We start from the raw sequence: 20,948 nt of genomic DNA, 5'->3' as shown, positions 1-20,948 counted from the left end.
TAAGCTCTGGGAGTTGGTGATGGACAGGGAAGCCAAGGGTGCTGCAGTCCATGGGGTTGCAAAGACTCGGACACGACTGAGCGACTGAACTGAACTGAAATGGGTAGTTGAAAAAATACCTACATGTAACTGCTAAAAGAGCAGTAAAGAAAAGGGAACACAAAGTGTCAAGGGCAGGAGAAGATAAAAGAAGGATTAAAAGAGAGTAGGAGAGAATGTGTCACATATGCTACTCAGGCACAAAAAACCCTGACACATATGCATTTAGAAAAGTAGATTCATGGTAGACATAGATAGTTATCAATTCACATGAGCTACTGCAGTCATGTCCAACTCTTTGCAACCCTGTGATCTGTAGCCCACCAGACTCCTTTGTCTATGGGATTCTCCAGAGAAGAATATTGGAATGGGTTGCCGTTCCCTTCTCCAGGGGATCTTCCTGATGCAGGGATCGAACCCACATCTCTTTTGTCTCCTGCATTGGCAGGTGGGATCTTTACCACTAGAGCCACCTAGGCAAAGACATACATTACAGAGAAAAAAAGAGAGTAATAGTGGTGGGGAGAGGTTAGAAGGGAGAGAACATTCCCTACCTACACACACACACACACACACACACACACACACACAAGTTCAGAGAACATACAAATAAATATGATGAGTATATTGAAATCAACACAGAATCAGACATGTGTATGAAGATTAGAGAGTGGGACACTCAGAGAAAGAAAGAAAAAAAATCCCACAGACGTTAGCTTTAATTACATTGCCATCCTGTAGATCTTATGGATATTATTGTTAGATTGTAAAACTCAAAATACACATCAGACAAAAATGAGGATATCACTTCATGGTCCTTATCTGGAGGAAACCACAGTTTAAACCAAGACCTATATTTCACCTCAAAGCAACATTTTCCACCTGTGTTATACACAGTGCTGGTTCGGCCACAGCAAGTTAAAACAGTTTTGCAACAAACCCGTTAGAGAGTCCACCACTCTCTTAAAGGCACAGCTATATTATCTCCCATCACTGTTTTCTGTATTCGGTAATAAAACATAAAAGTGTCAAAATAATTGGTAAGTTGGCTAAATACACAAGGTACAATGTGATAGAGTCAGCTGTGGAAAAATGCACCTGACATCAGGTATTATATTAGCAGGATGTTTTTAGAAATACTATATGTTAAGGAACTGCATGTCTATATTCCAGCAACCATGACCTACTAGTTACAATTCTAACACTCTAGTTTTAAATGGAGGAGCTTGCTAGAGAATACAGGCAGGGGAGTCACCATCATTTCCTCTCTCTTCTAATGACTGAGAATTTAAAGTTTAATGATGATCAAGACCATCTCTTGATCATCTTGACCACCTTATTTTTTTTTAACTGTTGACTTGTGTAATGACATAAATTGGCTTTAATCATTCATTTTCCATTCTTAAATTTAATTCAACAGGGATAGGGTGGCATTAGGGTTGAGAAGAGACAAATGCTTTTTAATATGACTAGTGAATAAGATTCCAAATTCTATGAACTTTAATGGCAAAGACATAGTATAAAAATTATAATATTGGGATAAAGACACAGATGTTATGAGTGATATAGAAAATAAGTCTACACAAGATGGTGTTCATAGTTTTAGTTTTAATTTTCTATCATAAAAAAATTGACATTCTATTCTGTTGCAGAAAAGATAAAATCTTGACATATGCTTCACTATTCACAAAGCTACTATTATAAGTTTTTGACAGTTCTCTCACATTTCCTACAATTATAATTTTTGTGTTCCATTTTGTAATATCAAGGAATGTTTGGGGGCATCTTCCCTCCTTGTTCTCTTCTTATGAGGAATGATTTTATTTGTAAAAGTGTTGTGTGTCTACAGCATTTAATTACTTGGAAAATACTTTCCCTCAACATGCAAGTGTCTATAGGTATATGTGGCTATTCTGAAATCATTAAAGGAAGAAACTTTACATTTTACAGTAGGACAAAATTAACTTAAAATGTTAAATTATGATTATTTACACAACTGAAAGTGTCAATATGTAAAAATAAAAGATTCCCCCCCCCAAAAATCTAATTGCTTGAATTATAGAGATCAAAACACACATTTTGAATTTAATGTCATATAATTGGTACTCATTTAAGTTCATAAATATTTTTTCAGTCATGTAAATGATCTGCTTCAAGAACTTCAGCATCATCAATTAAAAAATATAATGAATATTCTGACAATTAAAAACTCAGTCTCTTTTTTTCTTTTCAAATCATCTATGTAAAGAAATGTTTCTCAGTGTAACTTTTTCATGGCTCTCAATTTGGTCGAGTATTGATGAATGGCAAGCAATTCTTTACAGGCAATTATGCTAGTTTTGAAGGAATCCATTTCATAGTACATGAAAATTATACTTCATGGTATTTTCTTGGTATGGATTTGCTCCCGGTTTGAAGGATTACAATTTGCTTTATATTTTGCATAGAACAAAGTTAACAGGTATTAAATGTGCTCAATAAAGTAGTAGAAATGTGGTCAAAAGTGGATGAGAGGTTTCAAAACATACTTGGAAGGTCAAAAGCATATATGGAGACAGTACATATGGGGATACAAAAAGTAAGGGAGAAGAAGCCTTCAGTACAGGGGATCTGAACTTGGCAAAACCTGGATAGTGTTTGGATTAAAGATGTCATGATGTCTGAGAATAAGAGCATTTATGAAAGCCTGTAGATGAAAATTTGTGTCAATATCAAAACTACCACACAATGAATGGCCTTATTTTAACACTGAACTACAGGCAGAAATAAACAAATCAAAACAGTGAGTGTGGTTCATACCTAAAGAAATTGAACTTCGTGTCTGGAAAGAATTTTAGCATTGGTACGAATAGCTCAGAATAAAGCCCACTGTATTATAGACTTTGAAGGTCTCTTTCAACAAGAGACTCAGCTCTCTACCTTAGCACCTAAAGTAAAATATCCCAGTTAACAAGATCCATTCATGTACTTAGAGCTTGTAGTCTATTTTCTCCTTCTTAAATATAAATATACAGAGGATTGCTAGCAGTATTAAAAATGTTTACAGCCCCAAAAGGGAAAATAGCATGGGAGTGGACAAATTTCTTGAAAGACACAACTTATAAAAGCTGACACATCAAGAAAAAAAAATCTAGCCATTCTTGTATCTATTAAAGAAATGGATCCATTATCAAAACTTTTCTCACCAAAAAACCTCAACAATAACAACAAAACAAAACAAAACACCCCATGCACCAATGGCTTTACAACTGAATTCTTCCAAATATCTCAGGAAGAAATGATCCCAATATTCACCAATTTTCACCAGTCTTTATATCATTCCAGAACAAAGAAAGAGAGAACCTCTGAACTTTATTATTAAGTCTAGTCTAACATTGCTATCAACACTCGAGAAGGATTCTAAAATAAATTACAGAACATTTTATGCCATGAACAAAGATATAAAAATCATAAACAGCATATTAGAAAACTGAATCCAGCAATCTATAAAAAAGTAGAAGACATCATGACCAATAGGATTTATTTCTGGAATCCTAGAGTAGTTTCACAATCCAAAAACAATGACTGTTGTTTGTCACATTTAGAGGAAAAAAAAAAAACATAGGATCTTTTTAATAAATGCAGAGAAAGTTATGAATAGGTTACCTATTCATAATAAAAACTTGAGAAAAAAGCATAAGGAAAAAATTCTTTAACCTGATTCAGAGGATTATAAAAAGTCCTATAAGGAACATAATATTTAATGATTAATTACTGAAAGCAGACCACCTGAAACAGGAAATGACTCAAGGCCTCCCATTATCACCCCTTCCCTTAAACATTGTTTTAGAGGCCCAAGTTTATGCAAAAACAATTAAAATCCTAAGGACTGAAAAGAGAGAAACTACCTCTATTTGATGACATGATTGTGCACATTAAAAAAATCCAAAATGTTTTACAAAACATTGATATTAGTTTGTGAATCTGGTAAGGACACTGGATGTGTGTTTAATGTAAAAAAAATCTATTTTTATATGTCAACAACAAAAAGAAAATAAAACTTGAAATGAATCCCATTTATAAAAGGACCAAAACATCAAATATTTGGGATTAAATCTAATAAAACATGTGTAGGTCCTCTGGATTGAAAACTACCAAAGTATTTCTAAAAATGCATTAAAGGAGTCCTCAATAAATGAAGGGATGTAACATTTTCACAGATTAGATGACTCAATATTGTAAAAATGTTAACTGGTCTATAAGCTCAACACAATTCAAATCGATATTCTGGAAGGCTTTAGTAAAAATTGGCAAGTTGGTTCTAAAATTTATTTGGTGAACCAAAAACAGCAAAAAACAATCTGGACTAAGAAGAATAAGGTTTGAATTTTTATACCCAATTTTTTTTGTAAAACAAGTATGTGGGTTTGTGTCTGTGTGTGTGTATTATATACATGTGTGTGTGTGTATATATATATACACACACATACATACACATGCATGTATACTTATATACATAGGTATATATACATATATACATTGTATGTATACATGCATATATATACACATATATGTTGTTGTTGCCTTCTCAGACTATTCTTTCAGAATGGAGGGATTTCCCAGATGTAACAGCAGTAAAGAATCCCTCTGCCAATGTAAGAGATGCAAGTTCAATCCCTGGGTCAGGAAAATCCCCTGGAGAACCCAGACCACCCACTCCAGTATTCTTGCCTAGAAAATCCCATGGATAGAGAAGCCTGGTAGGCTACCAACCATGGGGTTGCAAAAGAGTCAGACACAACTTATGACTAAACAACAACAAATGTGTATATTCACATATATATATTGTATGTGTATATACACATACACACATACAAAATAAAAGATTGTTCAGTGATACCCACTACAACATGGGTGAAACTTTAACACCTTATGCCAGGTAAAATAATCTCAACACAAAGGGACAGATACATTGTGAGTCCACTTGTATGAAATCTCTAGAACAGGCAAAATCATACAGACAGAAAGTAGATTAGAGGTTACTTTTAGGGAGATGGGTTCAGGGGTAGGGTGATGGGGAGTTATTGCTTAATGGTTACAGAATTTCTCTGGGGTAATGCATATGTTTTAGAAACAGATAATGGTAATGGTTTCACATTGTGGAAATAAATAATAAATGACCATAAATTGTATACTTAAAATTGTTAAAATGACAAATCTTATGTTATATATATGTACAATTGAAAAAGTAAATATACCAAAACCATTGAACTGTACACTTTAAAATGGGTGAATTACACAGTATATAAATTGTATCTCAAGCTGTTGAAAGGTGATTGTTAAATGTACCCCTCTGGTACTTTGAATTGATGCTTTTGAACTGTGTTGGAGTGTTGGAGAAGACTCTTGAGAGTCCCTTGGACAGCAAGGAGATTAAACCAGTCCATCCTAAAGGAGATCAGTCCTGAATATTCAATGGAAGGACTGATGCTGAAGCTGAAACTCCAATACTTTGGCCACCTGATGTGAAGAACTGACTCATTGGAAAAGACCCTGATGTTGGGAAAGATTGAAGGCAGGAGGAGAAGGGGATGACAGAGGATGAAATAGTTGGATGGCATCACTGACTCAATGGACATGAGTTTGAGCAAGCTCCAGGAGTTGGTGATGGACAGGGAAGCCTGGCGTTCTGCAGTCCATGGGCTCACAAAGAGTCAGACACAACTGAGCGACTGAACTGAACTGAACTGAACTGAACCCCTCTGGTGGGAGATGTTGATAACGAGGGAAAGTGTGAATTTGGGGGGAGGAGTCTTTGAGGAATCACTGTAACTTCCTCTCAGTTTTGCTGTGAACCTAAAAATGCTCTAAAAACACAAAATCTTCATTAAAAAATTAAACTACTGAACTGAAAAAAAAGGAAGATGATTGTTACAAAGCCACTGCAGTACTAGTTGAAGGACATTGATAATCAAGAGAATCCAGAACAGATTCATATATATATATATATGTTCACTTGATTTATGACGAGGTTGTCATAGGAATACAGTACGGAGAGGACAACCTTTTGATAAATAGCCTTTTGATGGACCAACTGATGTTGCTTTTTTTAAAATTCATACGCATCACTTGGTTTTAAAAATGAGTATGCATTAATTTGACAAACAATTTAAAATATTATATTTAAAAAATAAAATATTAGATTTAATAAGTATCCAAGAAAGATGAAGACTCACAACTAAGTAAACAAATAAACAGTAAATAAATAACACATATTTTAGAGAAATTTAGCATGCATTGATCCTTGATTAAGTCTATAGTATTGGTGGTGGTGGTTCAGTTGATAAGTCGTGTCCGACTCTTGCAACCCCATGGATTGTAGCCTGCTAGGCTACTCTGTCCATGGGATTCTTCAGGCAAGAATACTGTAGTGGGTTGCCATTTCCTTCTCCAGAGGACCTTCCGGACCCAGGAATCGAACCTTGGTCTCCTGCATTGCAGGCGACCTTATTGGTAAGGATAAGTAAGTTTGATTTATGATACTCATTGAGCTGGACAACATCCATCTTGCTTAAATATTGTCAACCTACACCTGAACACTGAGTGAATCACTTCATCTTTTTTCCAGTCTATTTCTTTAGAATAATTCATGTAAAGTAATAGTGGTATATAACTTGGCATTTGGTCATTACTGTACCATCATTCACCATCAACATTCCTTCCATTCACAACAAATCATACATACACCCAAATCGAATGGTCAATTAAAATAAAAACAAAAGAACAATCCATAAAACCAGCCTTCTTCCCCAGCCTTACCAATTAAGCACCATTAAACAAAAGAAATGCTTGCAGCATTTAACACATGTGACAGGACAGATGGTTAATGTCTAACCTTTATCCACTGAAGATTTGTCTGCTTGAGCTTATTTTCAAGTTTATCTTGCTCTTCTGGGCTTATGGGAGCACTTACAAGCACTGTTCCTCCTGTTTCATTTAATTGTTTTAGAATTCCCTGACGCAGGGGCAACTCTTCGGCCAGTAACTGAAACAGACAAATGCAACAACATTTAAAATGAATTACAGCACAATGCCAACTACCTTGTCTTTGCCTCTATTGATTAATCTATCAAAACAAAGAAAGACCAGAGGCCCACCAGTTCCTTAAATACCAAATTTTCTACAGAGCGCAGAGCTGGTGCACTAAGACACCTACGCCTAAGTAAATCAGCCCATCCTACGAAGGATCAGATCTTGTCTCCCTCAGAGATTTTTTTTTTTTCTCAAGAGAAAAATGTTACGTAGTATGATGAGCTCTAAAACAATACCCTAAACAGTGTCAAAAGTCTAAAAACACACCTCTCAGAAATAGAATAATCTGGGCAAATATAAGCATCCTCTCAGGTATTAGGTCTCCATATTATAACTTAGCACAGTAAGAAATTCATTATCATATTAGAAGATAACTAAGAACATACCTGGTACCAGGCATTGTGCTAACTAACCTCTTCACATACATTATCTTTATTGCTATTGCTATTGCTAAGTCACTTCAGTCGTGTCTGACTCTGTGCGACCCCATAGATGGCAGCCCACCAGGTTTCCCTGTCCCCTGGATTCTCCAGGCAAGAACACTGGAGTGGGTTGCCATGTCCTTCTCCAATGCATGAAAGTGAAAAGTCAAAGTGAAGTTGCTGAGTCGTGTCCAACCCTCAGCGACACCATGGACTGCAGCCTTCTAGGCTCCTCCATCCATGGGATTTTCCAGGCAAGAGTACTGGAGTGGGGTGCCATTGCCTTCTCCAACATTATCTTTATATCATGCCTTATATAAAAATGTTAACTTTATATAATAATGTCATGAAGTAGATCTTACTATCTTCATCTTACATAGAAGGAAACTGAGACAGAGTGGTTAAATATCAGATCCAAGTAGATAAGCAGAAGTAGAAAGCAAAAGACTGGTGATCCAAACTTGGGTGTTTTCATTCAAGAACACTTAATTTTGATACCTGCACATTCCTGAATTTTTCTTATTCATTTAACATCACATTAAAAGTGCCCTTTTTATGATCTACAAAGCTATCATAGTTTTATTAACTGTCTTCTATTTATTTGTATCTTCTATTAGCCACATGAGGCTATTTAAATTTAAATTAACTGTCAATAAAATTAAAAACTTAATTCTTCAGTCACATCAGCTACCTTTCAAGTACTCAAAAGGCAAGTGCAGCTAGTGGCTACTAAAATTGCTAATATTCAACATATCTATCATGTTGTTAAATGATATTGGATGGTGCTATAGGATGGTGTTGATCTAGACTAAGGAAAAAAAAGGAAATCAATGCATATTTATTAATAAGGGAACACCACCAAACATGTCTCTTAAATGAGTTATCAATTACTTTCCTATATATATATATATATATATATATATATAACACTCAATATATTTAGGAAAGATGAATTTTTAAGAACAGACTGAGTTTATTTTTCCATGGCATAACCATCCTCAAACTATGGATCAAAAACTTTTTATTTTTTGACTCTCAAATACCTAATACATTATCTGACATATACTAGGTGCTTAATATTTGTTTACTGAATTAAGCAATATTTTACTTCTTATACTTTATCCTCTGTCAGGTACACATTTCTTATTTCACAGAAATAAGTAGATGACATGGAGTCTAATCTGCATGTGCAAATCAACTGAATCATTGATAAAGAAGCAGTTCCATTTCTCTTTGATTCTGTGACCTTGTAAAACGAGGGCAATAACCATTTTGGAAGTTTGATAAGATTAAATAAAATAGCAGATGTAAATACATCTAATACTTAGTATGTAACAGGGGATGATTGAATGTTAATTTCCCTTTCCCTTCAAGAATTAAAGTAAAATAGATCCAAAGGACTTTCTTTCCTAAAACTTAAACCATGACAGTTAATCAACAGCACAATCAAAGCATCTCCGTCAGCCAGGAGAGCTAATCAGAAAGCAGCAGACATCAAGTGTGTTAGTTGCTCCATTGTGTCTGACTCTTTGAGACCCCATGGACTGTAGCTAGCTAGACTCCCCTGTCCAGAGGATTCTCCAGGGAAGAGTACCGGAGTGGATTGCCATTCTCTTCTCCATCATGTTAAGTGGGCATAAAAAACCACTTGAATACACCAGAAGTTTTATTCAACCAGTATAGAAAATGAACCAACATCACCTCCCCTTATCCCTGTAGGCAAACCAAACCACAAACCAAACCAAACTATCGCTTCAGGCAAACAGAATGCCTTTAATTAGAGGCTGAAGTAGGGAGACTGATTTGGCAATTAAGATCTCCTATAAGAAATTAGATCATTTCTAAAGATGCTCCCCAGTTTTTAAAATAATTTGAAGCTGTACAATTCTCCATTAAGTCTAAAATTAATTTTAAATCAGTTTAAAAAGTATCACTATGCATTTTATACACACACATACACAAACAGAAACATACTTATATATCCCATACATACTTTTTAAAATATATATATACTCACTGGGCTAAGACAAAATCAAGTTGTGAGAAAAATTACTGAAGAACTATCAGTATCCCAATGGGCAGGAAATCAATGACTGAATACATTTAAAACATATATTCTTATACTTTTTTTTCCTCTTTTTTGGCCATACCACGTAGCTTGTGGGATCTTAGTTCCTCGGCCAGGGATTAAACTCAGGCCATGGCAGTGAATGGCCAAGTCCTAACCACCGGACCACCAGGGAATTCCCCCTAGGTTCATATACAAGTAGGCCCTGGGAGATTTTAGAAAATAAAATTACCTTGACTTCCTCAAGCTTTTCTTTTAGTTGCTGCTCATTTCCAGGTTCAAGAGGAATACTAGAAATGTTATCTGCTTCTTCCAACCATAAAACAAATTCATTCAAATCTCTTTGAAATTCTGACAGGATATTCTTTTGTTCTTCTAACCTGGAGAAGAATAAAATTGTTTTAAAGAACATATTTCTCAAGTTTTCTTTTTTTTTTTTTTAATTTAAGAAAACTCAAAAAAGCTGCACACACTTTTTAAAAATAAGCCATTTTAAAGATGTCAACATGAAACATGTATAATATCATACAAGAAATGAATCGCCAGTCCAGGTTCAAAGCAGGATACAGGAAGCTTGGGGCTGGTGCACTGGGATGACCCAGAGGGATGGTATGGGGAGGGAGGTGGGAGGGGGGTTCAGGATTGGGAACACATGTACACCTGTGGTAGATTCATGTTGATGTATGGCAAAACCAATACAATATTGTAAAGTAATTAGCCTCTAATTAAAATAAATAAATTAAAAAAAAGATGTTAATGATATAATATTTTTAAGGATGTAATATTTTAAAGGCCTAGGCAAATATCACCATTGGGGCAAAACTGTCTCTGGTTGAGAACAACTTCACTAGAGTAAGTATATAAAGTGAAATTACATGTTTCAAGATGCTTAAATGAAATACATCTTTATGGAAAATTGTAAAGCAAAAACAAGGGAATTGAATGAAAACACTAAATTATTACATGTTCAAATGTTTTCCAAATTACAACACAAAATCCTTTTGGAGGAAAGAGGGAATTGATTTAAAATACTTAACATATGTTGTACTAGTGGATGTTGTTAATTATAAAAACACATATACTGTATGTTACTCAATTAGCCATAAACTTATTCTTACATATTGAATCAGAATGCAGCTGAGCAAAATAAGCTGCACTTATAACAATTTACATTTTTTTGTTTTATTGTCTTTTGGGAACTATGTATCTGTGGTATGTAAGCTTTTGAACGGAAGTATAATACACATATAGGAAAGTGTTCATATAGCTATAGAGATTAATATAGTTTTAAAAAATGGATACACCAACTAACCCTTGGATACACCAAAGGAACAGAATGTTATTAGAAATTCCCTCAAAACCCTTGCAGTTACTACCTCCAAGTGTAATCAGTATCCTGTCAACTTTTATTATTTTGCCTGTATTGAGCATTATGTATATGGGGCAACCCACTCCAGTATTCTTGCCTGGGAAATCCTGTGGACAGAGGAGCCTGGCAGGCTACAGTCCATGCAGTCCCAAAAGAGTCGGGCATGACTTAGTGACTAAACACACTGCCTTTTACTCAGTGTAACATTTACAATCATCATCCATGTTCTGTGTAGATTATCTTCTTCACTACATAGCACGAAACTGTATAAAATATATCTATGTTGGTGGACATTTGAGTTGTTTCCATTTGGGGACTGTTCAGCTAATTTTTTGTTCATTTTTGCTTCAAGTTGACAAATATTTATTGAGTGCTTACTAACTTCCAGAAACTCAAGTAGGCATTCGAATCAAAGAGAAATAAGTTATGTACCTTGCCTTGAGGATCTCATAGTCCATGAGAAGGAAGAAGCATGTAAATCTAGGACTATGATAGAATATTGTGGAGGACAAGTTATTTTCTGAGTATAGAAGGTATAGAAGATATGTCAGAGAAAATAATGATCTACCTGGGTCTTGAAACATGAAAAGGGATTTGATTCACAGCCTGTGCAAAGACAGGACATTGAGAGTACTACAGTTACACTAATTCCCCAAACTGGATCTGGTTATTGGATTTATGTTCCTCTATACTCAATTTTCCCTGGAGAAGGAAATGGCAACCCACTCCAGTACTCTTGCCTGGAAAATCCCATGGATGGAGGAGCCTGGTAGGCTACAGTCCATGGAGTCGCAAAGAGTTGGACACAACTGAGCGACTTCACTTTCACTTTCATACTCAATTTTGTTCTTTGATGTGAGCTGGTCCTAAGTCTATCCGAGGCACATGTCTTCTTTTTCTATTCTCCAAACAGCAGATTCTATAAAAACCCAAGCCCTATTTTGGGCTCCATTGAAAACTCAAATCATATTATGTCATCATTGCATTCAAACTCTTCTATTGCTTCCCAGTTCATTCAAATCGAAAGCCAAGTCATTACAGCACTCTATGAGGGTCTAGATCTGTGCTGTTCAATATACTAGACACCTTCATATGTGGCTACTGAGCACTTGAAATGACGTGAGGGAAATTGAGATGTGCTGTAAGTGTAAATTGCATACTGGATTTCAAAGACTTAGTACAAAAAAAATCATCTCTGTACCTTCTACTCAATTTTGCTGTGAACCTAAAACTGCTATAAAAAAATACAACTATTTTTATGGGGGAAAGGGTGGAGGGGATAGGTAGATTAGGAGTTTGAGATTGACATGTATGGACTGCTATATTTAAAATAGACAATTAACAAGGATCTATTGCAAAAAAATAAAAAGATAAAACTAATAAAAATAAAACTATTTCTAAAGTATTAAAAAAGAATATAAAACATCTCATTAGTCCTTTAAATATGTACAAGTCAACATGATAATATTTTTAATATATTGTGTTAAATAAAATAGGTTAATTTCACCTGTTCTTACTCTTTTTTACATATGACATTAGAAAATTTAAAATTACATATGAGGCTCACTGTACTTTTATATGGAAAAGCACTGATCTATAAAATCTGCTGATCCCCTTTCTCTTTACTTGTCTGACCTCATTTCCATCTACTCTCCCTTTCTCTTATCCTTCTTGAGACCTCAGCTTTTGTACTTGCTGTTTTTTCCTGCCTAGAATGACCTTCCCTCACAAATCAAACATGGCTGGTTTCCTCAGCTCCTGCAGGTCTTTCCTGATGATTCTACTTACAATCACACCTCTTCTCTCCCCAATTTCTGTTCTTTCTCCCTAGTCAATCTTTCTCTTTAGTACTTAAAACATTCCTGTGGCTCAGTTGTAAAGAATCCACCTGCAATACAGGAGATACAGGAGACCCTGGTTTGATACCTGGGTCAGCCTCCGGAGAAGGAAATGACAACCCACTTCAGTATTCTTGCCTGGGAAATCCCATGGACAGAGGAGCCTGGCAGGCTACAGTCCACGGGATTGCAAAGAATTAGACGTAACTGAGTGACTGAGCATGACCAAAACAAAAAAGCACTATAATTTGGTTGTTTTGTATATTGTCTATCTTACACAGGAAATCAAACCTTCTGAGGGCAAAGATTTTGCCTGTTTTATTTACTACTGTTACCCTTGTTCCTGAAATTATGCCCGGCAGAGAAAAGATGCTAAATAAATAACCGTTGTGTGAATGAATGAATTTGGCCATCATTCTTTTCAATCTTATACACTTTTCTGTTTCAAAAGAATTGTTCCCATTTTTTTGCAATACTGACAGTAAAACATAATCTAATTTACTCACCGATGTGCACTACAGTATTTCACCAAATGAAATAGACCTTCACTTGCAGGTCATATAACACCACTGTGTATACTCCCAGGATGTGGGTTAGAGTAAGGAATGCTGCTGATTAAATGATGACATTTATTACTTAGAGGTTTTATTAAGAAATTTTTCTTTAGGTTTATATATATTTATATTTCTCTTATGTTCCCTTTGAATATGCATAAAAAAGTATAAGTGAAAAAATTGGTGCAGCGTTCTTCAAATTTCCTCATATTTAGAGTCTGAGCCTCCTATACCACTTTTCTTTTTAGATCAGTGGTCCTCAGCCTTTTTGGCACCAGAGACCAGTTTCACAGAAGATAATTTTTTTTCACATATGGGGGTGTGGGGAGGGGATGGTTTCTGGATGACTCAATTGCATTACATTTATTGTGTACTTTATTTCTATTATTATTACATCTGCTCCTCATCAGATCACCAGGCATCAGATCCCCCCAGTTCAGTTCAGTTCAGTTGCTCAGTCGTGTGTGACTCTTTGTGACCCCATGGACTTCAGCACACCAGGCTTCCCTGTCCATCACCAACTCCTGGAGTTTACTCAAACTCATGTCCATTGAGTCGGTGATTCTATCCAACCATCTCATCCTCTGTCATCCCCTTCTCCTCCTGTCTTCAATCTTTCCCAGTATCCAGGTATTTTCAAATGAGTCAGTTCTTCGCATCAGGAAGCCAAAATATTGGAGTTTCAGCTTCAGCATCAGTTCTTCCATTGAATATTCAGGACTGATTTCCTTTAGGATGGACTGGTTGGATCTCCTTGTCATCCAAGGGACTCTCAAGAGTCTTCTCCAACACCACAGTTCAAAAGCATCAATTCTTTGGTGCTCAGCTTTCTTTATAGTCAGATCTCCTAACTGATGTTCTTTTCCATACTGTGTCATCTTTTGTGACATCAAGAGTCTCGGCAGTATAGCACTTCTTAACAGGGCTCTACTACTTACTGTTCCTTGGATTTTCTTCTAAACCACATGTGACCTGGCCACCAGAAATAGTAAAATTCACCCAGATTTCAGTGATGTTAATGTGGTAAAATGTGCTGCCTAAAATGAATGAAATTTGGTTAGTTTGCATAGCCTTCCACCACTGATAACAACGAATAAATCAAGTTCTTTGGGCTGCTACCAAGCTGCTGGCTATTTTAGGATTAAAAAAAAAAGGTTCATAATGTAATGACAGTTTACTGTTACCTTTAGCTGCTTGTAATTATGAATGAATATTATTATTGGCATTATCTGCCTGATATGCTTAAGCTTATTTTCTGCTAATAAAGTCGATAAAGACTTGGCATTCATTTCCAGAGGGACTAGTGTTTAATTATATGAGTTTTTGCCAATAACAAATATTTTGGCTTCTCTTATACATGCAAAGTAAGGATATCTACATCAATGCATGATGCTGAAATGGTTGGCTATTGAAGTATTCAAGATTTAGGGAGGAAGGGTCAAAGCATGAAGCTGGTAAAGTGGTTCAAGGCAGGGCTACGAAGTGGATAGAATGTTTTGTTTTAATCTCTAGGTGATGAACTACTCCAATTTTTTTGAGTAGAGCAAGATTTATTTCATCCATTCCCTCTGGTATTCTATGGAGAATGGATGTGGGTAAGGGTGGTAAGACAGAGAGTGAGGAATTGAAATCAAGCAGGACCCTGTGGGGTTCCTGGCACAAAAGCCTTTCTGTATTCCCTTCCCTGCATTCTCAAAGTGAAGTGAAAGTTGCTCAGTCATGTCCAGTTCTTTGCGACCCCATGGGCTATACAGTCCATGAATTCTTCGGGCCAGATACACAGAACAATATCTTTGAGCTCTTCTGCAGAACTAAAACCCCCATCAAATGGAAGATGTTAACTACTTGATGAAGCACTCTTCATAAAGAAAGCTGAGTGCTGAAGAATTGATGCTTTTGAACTATGGTGTTGGAGAAGACTCTTGAGAGTCCCTTGGATGGCAAGGAGATCCAACCAGTCCATCCTAAAGGAAATCAGTCTTGAATATTCAATGGAAAGACTGATGTTGAAGCTGAAACTCCAATACTTTGGCCACCTGATGCGAAGAACTGACTCAATGGAAAAGACCCTGATGCTGGGAAAGATTGAAGGCAGGAGGAGAAGGGGCTGACAGAGGATGAGATAGTTGGATGGCATCACCAACTCAATGGACAGGAGTTTGAGCAAGCTCTGGGAATTGGTGATGGACAGGGAAGCCTGGCGTGCTGCAGTCCACGGGGTTGCAAAGAGTCAGACATGACTGAGTGACTCAACTGACTAATTGAACTGAAGCACTCTTCATTCCAGAGAAGGTCATGGTTCAACCATTATCACTTGATCCAGATGACCTCTGGATTTAAGGGATGCAGGCCTGCACACATGTGTAGTCAGTCGCTTAGTCCTATCTGACTCTTTGGAACCCCATGGACTGTATCCCTTCAGGATCCTCTGCCTCCATGGGTTTATCCCAGCAAGAATACTGGAGTGGGTTGCTATTTCCTCCTTGGGGGATCTTCCTGACCCAAGGATTGAACCTGCATCTACTGTGTCTCCTGTATTGGCAGGTGGATTCTTTGGCACTGAGCACAGATAAAGGTCCAAATCATGAAGATGTAGCAAGGGAAAAGGAAAAGACAGAATGCTTAAAATGTAGGAGATTCAACAGGATTTGTGGATGAAAGGAGAGAGGTTAGAATCAGGCACTAAAAATTATTAAGCATTCTCCCATATGGCAAAACATTCCTGGTGGCTCAAAGGCAAATAATCTGTCTGTAATGCAGGAGACATGGGAAACGGAGATTCAGTCCCTTGTTCCAGAAGATCCCCTTGAGAAGGAAATGACAACCTGCTCCAATAGTCTTGCCTAGGAAATCCCATGGACAAAAGAGTCTGGCGGGCTACAGTCCCTGGGTTTGCAAAGAGTCAGCAGCCACTGAATCAAATAACAAGTTGTCACATTACTACTGTGAGATGAGTACTAGTTTTTTCTCATGTACAGATGAAAGAAAATGAGGGTTCACATTTTGCCCAAGATCAAACAGCTAATAAGTGGTCATCCAGTATTCAGTACTGGGTCATCTAGGTTCAGTACTGGGTCACCTGGTCTAGGAGTGATCCCACCTTATCTGGCTGAATAGATGTCATTTACTCCAGCTGAGTACATTGAATTGTACTGGATATTTTGGGGAAATGACTAGTTGAAAAAAATAGATCTGGAGCTCAGGGGAGAGAGGAGAACTGGAATCATGAACTTCAGAGTCAACAGCAACCAGTTGGTAAATAAAACATGGTAAATTAGCCTTTCAACTTTGAATAATTGACAATTCTTCCACCTGATTATTTCATTTAAAAACACACATTAAAGAAAAAAACCCATTTACAATCATTCATTGATTTCCTGTGTATGGGTAATTTGTGGCTCCTGTCTCTCCCGCAATTGCCTTGCTTTGACATGGAAAGCCAAAGAAACGCCTAGGTTGTTCTTCTGGTTCTCCCCCAAAGCTATACAGATCTGTGAAGGAGTTCTTCAGCTCAACGAATACTCAGCTGAAGGGGAACATAATTTTCCCATGTTGCAGTTTTCATACATTATTTTAGTGATTACTTAGAGAGACGTAAGGGGAGATGTAAGGTGGGTAACGACTCCCACCATAAACACTGCAGTCTCCACAAAGCTAAGTATTCCATTCCACCTGAGACCTCTTTTTTTTTTTTTTTTACCTGTATAGCATAGGGAACTATATTCAATATCTTATAATCTATAATGGAAAAGAATTTGAAGAAGAAATAAATATATATGTATACATGTACAACTGAGTCACTTTGCTGTACATGTGAAACACTGCAAACCAACTATATGCCAATTAAAAATAGAAATATATATAATGGACAGGGAGGCCTGGCGTGCTGCAATTCATGGGGTCGCAAAGAGTCGGACACAACTGAGCGACTGATCTGATCTGATCTGATATATACAATAAAACATACATGATACAAATAAAATATACATAGTACACAAATATATATATATATATACACACATACAATAAAATATGCAAATAGAAATGTCTAGAGAAAGTCTATTATGACCTAGTTTAAAGGGGAAAAATAGTAGAGGTGAAATATTGCTTTGGAGCACTTATAAGGTAGAAATATTTTAATGGGCTTCATCTACAGAAAGTAAAGATTTTCTGAGGTGTGAGCCATAGTAATACATTCTAGTCCAAGGTCACCTGAGTCCTCAACATTGATCTGGACATGGGGTACCAAGGAGGTGGGAAATCTCTGATGGTAGATGTGATACCACTGCTTGTGCGCTTATGCTTAGTCATGTCTGACTCCTTGTGACCCCATGGACTGTAGCCTGACAGGCGCCTCTGTCCTTGATTCTTGGCAAAAATACTGGAGCAGGCTGCCATTTCCTATTCCAGGGGATCTTACCAACCCAGGGATCAGATCTGTGTCTCTTGTGTCTCCTGCACTGGTAGGTAGATTCTTCACTAGTGCTGCTTGTGAAGCCAACGCCACTGCTGCTCTCAGCAACCCTTAGGAGGAAGAGGCTGGTCTCGACTGCTGGCAGCTTGTTTTAGATATGCCGTAGCACCATTTTCCCTCAGACTCTGGACTGAGAAGCAATTCTGAAAGAGGAGCAATCCCACTATAGACATCTTTTATTGATTCAGAAGTTCTAAGCTGGTTCAGATCTTTGGGTCTAGGTTTCAAGGGTGCTTGTCAGTCTACCTCATCTTTGTCTCTTTCCACTCTTTTTGCAAATCTTTGTCACCTTCAGTATTTGACTCTAGATCACCTTGCACAGTGTCCCATATACTGAGAGCAACCTTATTTCTATTGATCTTCCTCATCTTAGTTAAGTAAAATCTTGTTAAAAGTCTCATTACATTTGTAAAACCTAGACAGATGGGTAAGGCTTTTCTCAACCTTCCTCTAGAACCTAATAATTTCAGGGAGGAATAAATCCAAAATCCAACAAGTAAAAGCTCAAAGAATAGGAAATAGTAATATGAAACAAACAAAGTTTCAAACCTAGACTAAAATTCTAAAAGCAAATACCTCCACTTCCACTTCAAACACACCACTAATTAAATGAATAGTTTTCTAATCCTTTCAAAAATATCCAGCCAAGAATAAAAGTGGTAGAGATGTACTTGTTCACTGTAATTAGGATTTTTTTATTTAATTGGGAACAAACTCTACATAAACATTGTGTACCTATTTTCTTCCTTTAATTACTACCGTGAATATTTCCTTAGGTCATTGTTTATTATTTGAAAAATTGATTTTTATGATCTGAGTAAAAAGCCATATGGGAGAAGGCAATGGCACCCCACTCCAGTACTCTTGCCTGGAAAATCCCATGGACAGAGGAGCCTGGTGGGCTGCAGTCCATGGGGTCGCTAAGAGTCAGACATGACTGAGCGACTTCACTTTCACTTTTCACTTTCATGCATTGGAGAAGGAAATGGCAACCCACTCCAGTGTTCTTGCCTGGAGAATCCCAGGGATGGGGGAGCCTGGTAGGCTGCCGTCCATGCGGTCACACAGAGTCGAACACGACTAAAGTGACTTAGCAGCAGCAAAAAGCCATATATGAGTACACTGTATTTTACCATTGTTTTGTTATTTGGCATTTAGTTTGGTTCCAATTTTTCATTATAATAAATAACCCTATAACAACTACATTTGTTCATGCATTGTGGCTCAATCTATCTGTTAATTTCCTGAGAACAAGGAAAAAATTTAACAATGAGAATACTAAGAATATAGACTCATATTGGTAAATTTCTTTGCAATGCTGGTGGTAACAACAGTTTGTCATGGACTTTTTTACATTTTTTATTAACAGAAAAGCTAAACAATTTTGTAAATGTGTATATTTGTCATTTCTGTTTCTACTCTCAGTCATCTGCTGTGTCTGTTGCCCATTTTGCTTCAGTGATTTCTTATTTGTTTATAAAGGCTCGTTTCACTTTATCTTAAAAATATATTTATTGAGAATATTTTATAGCTTTCCTTTCATCTTTTTAAAACATATTTTTGTTTCTTTCTAAAGAAAACACATGAATTTCTTGGTTATTTCTCCCACTGATACTATGAAAATTGTGACCACCTGACAACTGCTTAGATATTTGCCTTTATTCTGGATCCTTACATATTCATTAAAAAACACACACACACACACAAAAACTAAATGCTTCATCCATTTTAAATTTATATAGTTGAGTTCCTGACCTTGAAGGGTTTTTCAGAAATTGATATTTTTTTCCCAGCACAATCTATTCTCTATTGATTTGTGGTGATTTCATTATAGTTTGTGTTTTATATGCAATAAGTTTCAGTTTGCAGATATAGCATAGATTTTTGTGACAGCAATGAACCACTTCAACCATTGCAGCATGAAAGTATGTCTGATTCCTGGTAGGTTAAATCCTCTCCTACCTTAGCTATTTTAATTTATGTACTACGAGTATCATTTGGTAAAATTACAAAATAAATCTCATTGGGGACTTTGGCAGGGATTCCATTAAATCAATAAATTAATTGTGAAGAACCACTGTCTTTTCAGAATAAATTTGCTAAATTGTCTATGTTTACAGTGCATTTGGACACGGAGCGTATCTGGGACTCATCTGCATACTATAAATAATTAAGTACGTTTTCTAATTAACCTTCAGCATCAGTTTGAAAGGCAGTGACTTGCATATGATTTTATGGATATTAACTGTATACTAGTTTAGGAAAGTCTTAAGAACTACCAGATAGAATAAATCGTCCCTTAAAAAGTAAAAGCTTTGCTTAAGCTATTTGTTATAATCTTTCTTTTCACACAATGTTTGTGGAAAACTTTTTCTTGATGACTTAATTTTTTATAAAGAGTACAGCATCTTCTTTTTACGCGTGAAAATATTTGATAGTTATTTCTTGTCTAGGTTTGTTTTTTATACTTTGAAAAAAGAAAAAAAAAGATGGTGCCAACCCACCGGGGCCTTGTTATAATCTGCCTTTTCAAGTGCATGTGTTTTCTGAAATTTCAAAAGCCGTGGTTTGAAGTTTTAAAAGCTGCAATTTGAATTTATGTATTCAGATGATTGCAGAAAAGCGAAGGAACAGAGTTTGCATTTCCAGGCTTGTCTCTTGACAGAACAGTTTAAACGTGCTTTATATTGGCATTCATCACATGAAGTGTTATTTCTTTGTTTACCTACTCGCTTAATGCTTATGGTAGGATTTATTCAGGCATGTGGTAGTAATAATAATGAATGGGATATTTAACATTACCCATCTGCAATTAAGTGCTAAATATTTTACTTTTAGAGGCATTTCAATACATTTCACTATTTTTTAAAGAAAAAGAATGGTTTCTGTTTGAAATATTGGCTCTGTAGCCGTTTACATTATAAATGCTTTTAATACAATTGAAGGAAGTACATATTATGATAGGGAGAGATTTGCATAATCAGAAAGGAAGAGTTACTGATGTGTTGCGAAATTCAATGACTTTAACATTAACTCTTAATGAACATTTTTTGTGGGGCTGCTCCTATGGTAAGTGATAAAGACTACCAAATCACATGGCATGATTTTAGAGG

At 36.3% G+C, this 20,948-nt stretch overlaps 1 protein-coding gene across 9 annotated transcripts in view; it reads right to left on the bottom strand.

Moving 5' to 3' along the window:
- DMD (dystrophin) overlaps nucleotides 1–20,948 on the bottom strand; it is a 2,362,639-nt gene that overhangs the window by 837,378 nt on the left and 1,504,313 nt on the right. For all 9 annotated transcript variants that reach the window (XM_070783459.1, XM_070783466.1, XM_070783462.1 and 6 more), the window contains 2 exons: nucleotides 9,833–9,980; nucleotides 6,914–7,063 (listed from right to left, as the gene is read on the bottom strand). In XM_070783459.1, coding sequence (XP_070639560.1) covers nucleotides 6,914–7,063; nucleotides 9,833–9,980 — 298 coding nt within the window. The remainder of the gene's footprint in view (nucleotides 1–6,913; nucleotides 7,064–9,832; nucleotides 9,981–20,948) is intronic.

This window comes from Bos indicus, chromosome X (assembly GCF_029378745.1).
Source record: "Bos indicus isolate NIAB-ARS_2022 breed Sahiwal x Tharparkar chromosome X, NIAB-ARS_B.indTharparkar_mat_pri_1.0, whole genome shotgun sequence".
Classification (NCBI taxonomy): Eukaryota; Metazoa; Chordata; class Mammalia; order Artiodactyla; family Bovidae; genus Bos; species Bos indicus.
This window is presented reverse-complemented; position numbering and strand designations above follow the sequence as displayed.